The 8,170-nt window shown below is 36.6% G+C and overlaps 1 protein-coding gene across 1 annotated transcript; it reads right to left on the bottom strand.

Moving 5' to 3' along the window:
* Positions 1–6,864: 6,864 nt before the first annotated feature.
* Positions 6,865–7,963, bottom strand: LOC147855385 (uncharacterized). Its single transcript, XM_087330488.1, has 2 exons — positions 7,860–7,963; positions 6,865–7,408 (listed from the first exon to the last, which is right to left on the bottom strand). Exons 1-2 carry the CDS (start codon positions 7,948–7,950, stop codon positions 7,098–7,100), a joined length of 402 nt encoding a protein of 133 aa, XP_087186614.1. The 5' UTR covers positions 7,951–7,963; the 3' UTR covers positions 6,865–7,097.
* Between the last annotated feature and the right edge of the window lie 207 nt (positions 7,964–8,170).

The raw sequence follows: 8,170 nt of genomic DNA, 5'->3' as shown, positions 1-8,170 counted from the left end.
CTTCCCAGTAGTAACAGTAACTTACTTATTTGCGAATGAGAAGTTGAGTTAGTTAGTTAGTTAGTTATACCCTGCCCCCCCTTCCCCTTTAATGTTAAGTTTCTCAGGATATCCTTGAAATACATACATATATCAAAGAAGTCATTGGCATCTTTCTTGTTTCCTTCATCATACTTTTTACCCTCTCTTTTTTTCGTAAAATAGACCCTCTTCTTCTTTTTTGTAAAGTAGATCCTCCTAATGTAAGGGTTTGCTTTTACAATTGCCCTTAGTCTCTTTTTCTTTTGCTTTCTGGGAGTGGCATGTACATTTTCCAAAGTTCAAACAATGAAGGATATATAGAAATAATAATAATGTTGTTTAGTGCCTAAAAACCACCATGTCAAATGTGAACCTGATAGCGGCTTCTTTTTCTAGCTACCACTGACTGCCTTGCCTGCTTTTGCATCAAGAGGTAACCTGTCTATTATCTTGGGGAAGCCTATATAACTTTGTAGTTGTAAAAACTGTATATTGCTCGAGAAACCTACAGTGAAAAGTTACTGTAAAAGAGTATATTCCAAGTTTGAACATATTGTCATGTTGCATTTTTTTGGAAATTACCAACTTTCATATTTAAAAATGAAAACAATTGAGCTTTTTAAATAAGAGAAAGTGATGTCTACGGTGCTAACCATGTAATGGCTTGTTTTCTTGCCTTATATATTATCTCTTTGAGGTTTTAAAGTTTTATACCTATTTTTTTTCTCTTTGAACCTTAATATGCTTCTCTAGTGCTCTCATCTTCATCATGTACACATCATATTCTACTTCTTGTGGCTTTCCCTCAAAAATGTCAGGTGAGATTCGTTGATCCATATTCCAACTTTTCCTCTCAACATTGCTGGATTTCATGCAATATCATTCATCAAAATATGATCAACGGGTGTTTTTGCTATGTTAATAGGATATGTACAATTAGGAAAAGCTTGTTTTGGAAATTGATTGATAGACACATTTGAATTCAACAAGGCAGCAAAGGTCAATAGAACCAGAACTTTATCTCATTCATGACTTGATTGAATATCACTTCCATTCTTCCACCACATCTTATCATGCCACAACTAAACTAGTTATTACCACAAGTTAAATGAGAGCTTTGGATGGATAGCTACCTTGTTTTGATTTTTGGGCATTTGTTCAACAAAGTATCGTAACTTATGTCTGTAGATGAGCTTCTAAATGTTTGTGCATTTCAGCAACTGAGATCTATATATTACAACTACTTTGCTTACGTTATAACAAGCTTATTTTGCCCATGATATTCGTTTCCTTCTAAAGCTCATTCATGAAGCTATCACGATATTATTAATCAAAGTAATCAATTGTTCACATTATAAAATGTACAGTACTTAGTGTTTCTATGTAATCCAAAGTGAAGGATTTCACATGTGCAAGAAGAAAAATGATTAATAGCAACAACATGTTTCAAGCAACACTCTTTAGGTGTACATCAATGGAATGCCTTTATATAGAGAAGTATGATATATATAAACAATTGTAGCATTGTCATGTATGTCCATGATTTTTAGATGAAAGTTCCAAGTCCTTGGAAGTGAGACTCCTTTAAAGCTTTTGTTGAGCTTGTGAATGAAATTGGATTAGGTTCATACTTTTCTAAATTTCACCAGTGGGAATTATTGCATAAATTCCCCCAAACTTTATTTATCATAAATGATCAATTAGCATTCCCAAAAAGATAGATACTATGATGCCGTTATTTAAATATTTGAGGCCCATTTGATTTTAAATATTTCAGCAATGCATATTGTCTTTGCATTCTCAAAAATATCAAAACGTATCTATTAAGTTGATTTTGAAGTGAAAATCTCACACTAAAGGTATCCATGAATCAGACCTGAAATTTAATGGAATATCGGATGAGTAATCTTCTCAAAAATGTCGAGTGAGATTCAATTGAATCACACAAAAGATATCGACGAATTTTTTGGAAAAAAGAAGAAGATATCGACGAAAAATGATTTACATCGCCAATTTATTAGCTAGCTGTTATCATTGAGAAACTCACATAACTTAAATTTTAGATCTTCCTAAAAGACAATACGTATAGTTGGAACATATTTTTCTATATCCTAATTATACATTGTGAACTTAATAGTAAGAGATAATGATAAAAAGAAGTCATATGTTCAATTGTTGGTTTGACTAGTAAAACTTCATTGAGCCTCAATTTCAAGCAACAACATTAACTTATAATTGCACATTCTTAAAATACAAGGAGTAAAAAACCACATGTGTAGTCATAACTTGTTCCATTAGGTGAGTGGACAACGAATCTAACTTTTATTAAATTATGTATTCACAATTGTAGGCAGATTCCTCAAACTTTAGACTATGTTCGAATTAAGAACTAGAAGATGAAAGAGTATTGGTTTCTTTACTTAAACGTGTTAGGAAAATGTTTGCAAATATGCATGTATGTACATAATACACATTTTGGTAATCTCTTGCACAGAATACATTCATCAACCTAGCAAGAATGAAATATCTTACTCCATGGCATCAAGGGCGGATGGACTATGAGATTGGAAATCAATAACACTCTACTGATTAGGGAAGCCGCTACTCATAGGACGACAATGGAGAAATGGATAGGCTACGAGGAGGAGGGATCTTTGATCCCGAGAGGTAGGGGGTCACCAGATAGGATCAAAGGCTCTAAATTGTGAGACACTGAGTCACCAACACAGAATAACGCAATTCGAGCACTCACGTATACTGGTCATAAATGGATTGTAGATCCCAATCTAATCAAAGTACAACCCAATTAGCACATATGTACTCATGAAAACACATGGCTACGTAAGGTCAGTTGGGACCCTTTGCAATGGACATGGCACGATCCTTACGCAGAGCAAGGAAGCAAACCCATCCCTTTCTTCCAATTCACAACTAGATTGGGTCGCCACATCCTAGTTGCTCAAACTGGCCGAGAGCCGGCCACTGCAAAGGTCTGGCACACATATCAAGTTCCTCACACAATTATCACCAAATTTTGGCAGAAAATCTGGAAACAACAACACGCGAGGTGAATTACCACGTTCCAATGGCTATTGATACATAAGTCACTACCGGTGGGAGCATGGCAACGTGGGAACCTTAGCTCTCCTAATTGTGTAGAGGTCCAAATGTAGTAGAATCAATACGACACGCGAGGTGAATTACCACGTTCCAATGGCTATTGATACATAAGTCACTACCGGTGGGAGCATGGCAACGTGGGAACCTTAGCTCTCCTAATTGTGTAGAGGTCCAAATGTAGTAGAATCAATACGACACGCGAGGTGAATTACCACGTTCCAATGGCTATTGATACATAAGTCACTACCGGTGGGAGCATGGCAACGTGGGAACCTTAGCTCTCCTAATTGTGTAGAGGTCCAAATGTAGTAGAATCAATACGACACGCGAGGTGAATTACCACGTTCCAATGGCTATTGATACATAAGTCACTACCGGTGGGAGCATGGCAACGTGGGAACCTTAGCTCTCCTAATTGTGTAGAGGTCCAAATGTAGTAGAATCAATACGACACGCGAGGTGAATTACCACGTTCCAATGGCTATTGATACATAAGTCACTACCGGTGGGAGCATGGCAACGTGGGAACCTTAGCTCTCCTAATTGTGTAGAGGTCCAAATGTAGTAGAATCAATACGACACGCGAGGTGAATTACCACGTTCCAATGGCTATTGATACATAAGTCACTACCGGTGGGAGCATGGCAACGTGGGAACCTTAGCTCTCCTAATTGTGTAGAGGTCCAAATGTAGTAGAATCAATACGACACGCGAGGTGAATTACCACGTTCCAATGGCTATTGATACATAAGTCACTACCGGTGGGAGCATGGCAACGTGGGAACCTTAGCTCTCCTAATTGTGTAGAGGTCCAAATGTAGTAGAATCAATACGACACGCTTTGTGGGACTACCCAACGTCCCATCGAATATGGCGGGGGGTTGGTCGCTTGTTGCAATTATGCCAGGTGCAAGGCTCAATCAAGTGGGGAAATATATGTTGGCTATCATGGCAGACCCCATTTGGCAGATACGAGCATCAGGAGGAGGGGACGACTTTGGTGATAAAAGCAAAAGAGGTTTTTTTCTCCACCATCAGCAATGTCCACTCAACTCCTCTTAATGACAAATCTCAAGTTGTGTTGCAATTGGTCAGCCCAATAACTCTTTGGATTCTATGGAAACAACGGTGTAGACGGGTCTTCTCCAACCAAACCGCGCATCCAACAATGTTACTGCAAGAGATATGGAGTGAAATTGTAGTCACTCTAAAGAGCCAATATGATGGTCTCAAGGGCAGCTCCGATGGAGTTGAAAGACAACGAATAGCCTTCATCCAACAATGGTCGTCCTCTCCCTTTCTTGAGTTAGTGGGCATCCACATAAGATGGAACTATCGCGTCCCTACAGGGATTTGTACATAATCATCTCATTTGTAAAATTTTATAACTAATGGAAGAAGTTTTTTTTGGAAAAAAGAGAGAAAAAAAGAAAAGAATGAAATATCCTTTCCAACAACTCCAACAAATTGTGGACTTGGTGGTTGGTAGTAGTTTGTTAGAATCCACACATTCTTCACTTCAAAGTTATATTTTCTTATACGTGTGAATCTATTTAAACTCTTCATTGTTTTGAAGATTGCTTTCTTCTTTTAAAGTACACCTAGGAAAACATTAACTTTTCCCTTTCTCCAACAAATTCGAATTATAATGATGACATTCCTTCGCATTTGATGTTATATTTCCTTTGGTCTATATTAGAGTTTCACTAGAAGTAGAAAAACAAATCTTTCAACACATGTTTACTTTGAGGCAAAGTATCACTAGGTGACAGGTGCATCCATGTGTATTGAGAATTGTGTTGAAATTAAAATTGTAGAAGCTTGCATACTCTTTTCTTAAACCCATTGATTATCAAAATAATCCAATGATCCCCAAATGTGTATTCAGAATTGTGTTGAAATAAAAATTGTGTTTTTCTTGTAGAAGCTTGCGTACTCTTTCTAGAATCCATTGATTATCAAAATAATCCAATCATCCCCCATCTTTTCCCTCGTAAAATCCCATATGCAACTATACTTTTTTGCATGCAATTTCACATAATTAATTATTATTGTGATATTCCAATGAGGATTTACATACACATAACATTGGCCACTGATGATTGATCAATACAAAATCCATAATCTTGGGAATTATATCCCTCCCCAATGTGAAGTAGTAGTTGTATTGAAATAACTTCGCTTCAAACTATAACAACATTTTGTATCCCTGATGGAAGATCTTGAACATGATGAGATACTTTGGTTTGAAAGGACATGTATTGAAAATAAATAGCTATCTTGAATTGAATTCACATGCGAGCTTGATTTAATACAACAATCCACTTTCCACAAGTTGTTTTCTTTATTAGTTATCAAAAGTGTTTACTACCTACCTCCTTTTATCATCTTGAGGGGAACCTATCATGTTGAGGAAAAATTAATCCTAAGAGTAGATCATCAGTTTGACAAATCTTTGAACATGGTCATGATTCACAACATGTTTCTCATCATCCAACCTGAAAAATAACTCTCTTTGTGCCTTTTCAAGTATGAATAGCTTCCAAAGTACTAGCTTGGATTTTATTTTATTTTGTGGATATGTCTCATGTTAGCTTTAAATTAAAGAATAATATTACATGCATAGAATGAACCATATGTATCATACGTGCATTCGCATTCGCGTTTGATTCAATAAAACGTGAATGGTAAATCAACTAAAAGTTGGATTGGTTTGACACGTTTGATTGGATTAACTATGGTCTATATTATGGGCTAAATTTGCAATGAAAACAAATGGAAAAAAAAAGAAAAAAAAGGAGCACGTATTTTTCCCCTTTCAAACGTGTACGTTTTCAAACGTTTGAATGCCTCCACGAACACGAATATTACGTTCTATGATTACATGCTTCATTTCAGATTATCCATAAATAATGAAACTTTGTCATTCTATTCAATGGCATTTATTGAGTGGCTTAAACACCTTAAACTATGTTTGTGTGATTGTCTAGAAAGGAGCAAACGCTAAGAATCAAGATCTCTTGTTTTGGAAAAAAATACATGCTAAGATCTCTCCATCCTTGAGTGCATTTTGCATGGGGCCAACCGCCATGCTCGACAATCCATAAGCAATAAACAATGATACACAAAACAAATGACAGAAACATCAAGTGCTTTTAAATTCCCATCAGGGTTAGCATTCCATTATATATATATATAGAGAGAGAGAGAGAGAGTGTGTGTGTGTGTGTATGCGTGTCAATGAATACTCTTTCTAGAAAATTGAAAATTTTAAACTGATTACATTGTCGAAGAAAGATACCAAAAACACATGAGTACAGGCTACAGCAATGTATCCAATTGTGGACATTTCATACAAGGTAATGTGAAAGCTGGGGGCTAGGAGCCATAATTCCAGAAGAAAACTATGCATAGATGGTGAATGTTTGGCCTAAAACTATCTGTTTATATATATGTTACTGTGTTTTACGAAATTTGAACATGTTTGCTTGAGGCAGGCAAAGGAAAAATTCACAAGAATCATATTAATCCAAGTTATCTAATGCACTCATGGCATGAAGACTTATGGCTTCATATAGACCACACACTCCTTTTATACAATAAAACATCTCAACCATGACAAGCGTCAAGCCGGACTCGGATTTTAAAATGAGTACTTCACTGAAAACAGAACATAAAATTTGACATGAGCATTGCACATTATATCATTCACAGTTAAATACTTAATAGAACAAATGCATTTCCAAATGTTTATCATGTTGCAGGTTCTATGTCAACCTGGATTTCATATATGATACTTTTAAGACATTGACTTATAATGATAGAAAAGTCAAGAAATGTGGTGTATAATGTGCTTCACTAAGAAATTGCATTTATGCTTGCAAATATCTATTACTTCATAAAACCATGTGATTGACTTCCTTCTATATGCGCGAGCATGAAGGGCAGGGCACTAATTAGTTAGGACATGAATACTTCACTAAGGAGACAGTGAGATTGATCTTGCCTAGGTGTTGTTTATAGACGTACGAGAAGGGTTGTGTCGAGGATATGGGTGCACCTAAAATACAAAGGTCCTTGTCCACCAACTCCACAGGGTACATGTATCCCTCGATTGCCTTTGGTTCCACCCACCCTGGGCATGCCACCTCCACAATGGATGCCTCACATGTGTCACACGTACTAAGAACAACCATTTTCCATCGTGGATGTTTCCCCCTTGATACCTGTGTCTGCATTATTTTAATGTTCTCCTTCGTGCAATTGCCTAGGAGCACAGACACCAAACACATTGGGAACTTTGTTACCAAAACTGCAGGGTTAGCCATAATGACCATTTTTGGCCCTTCAACAGATGGTTATTGCCAATTGTAAGTGAATATCTTTTAAACATTTGACATGTTTGACTATGTTTGTCTACAGTTCTGTTAGAAGTGATTCCTTCAATTTTGGCTGCCGTGGGTTTGAGTTAAAAAACAGTAGTATATGCATACACACACACACACACACACGTACACATTATGCATATGTATGTGCATTTGTATGTGATCGTGATTTTGATTGTGTTAGGATTGAAAAGAAAACACATAAGTTCTACAAAAACCCTAACCGCACCATATTCATCAAGTGAATAACCCAAACGTCTTCCAAAGAAAAAAAACAGACGAGAACATAACAGAAACTTGAATGGGATATGGAGATACACACACGCACACTACCTGTGGTTGTGTGATGATCATCCACCAGAGCTATGCTCCTCGTCGTCGTCATCATCATCATCATTATCAGTCTTATATTCTGCAGAGCCATGGTAGTGGTAGGACATAATGTTTGTGTGCATCATGTGTGTATGTACGTATATATGTCTGTATTATGATAAGCGAGTTTATTCAAGTAAGGCATGGACTATCCTCATGTCACCCACTTTCTTCCTAATAATAACGGATTTAGAGGAAAAAAATTCACTTTATCGTTTCATTTGTATCTATACAATTTATAAGAAAGTGGTAGCTACACACGTTGATGACCT

The sequence above is a fragment of the Azolla caroliniana genome, unplaced genomic scaffold, assembly GCF_043228905.1.
Source record: "Azolla caroliniana isolate FFs.n. ecotype wild unplaced genomic scaffold, voAzoCaro1.0.p SCAF_14, whole genome shotgun sequence".
NCBI classification, from domain to species: domain Eukaryota; kingdom Viridiplantae; phylum Streptophyta; class Polypodiopsida; order Salviniales; family Salviniaceae; genus Azolla; species Azolla caroliniana.
Note: the sequence above shows the minus strand (reverse complement) of the source record. Positions and strands in the feature narration are given on the sequence as shown.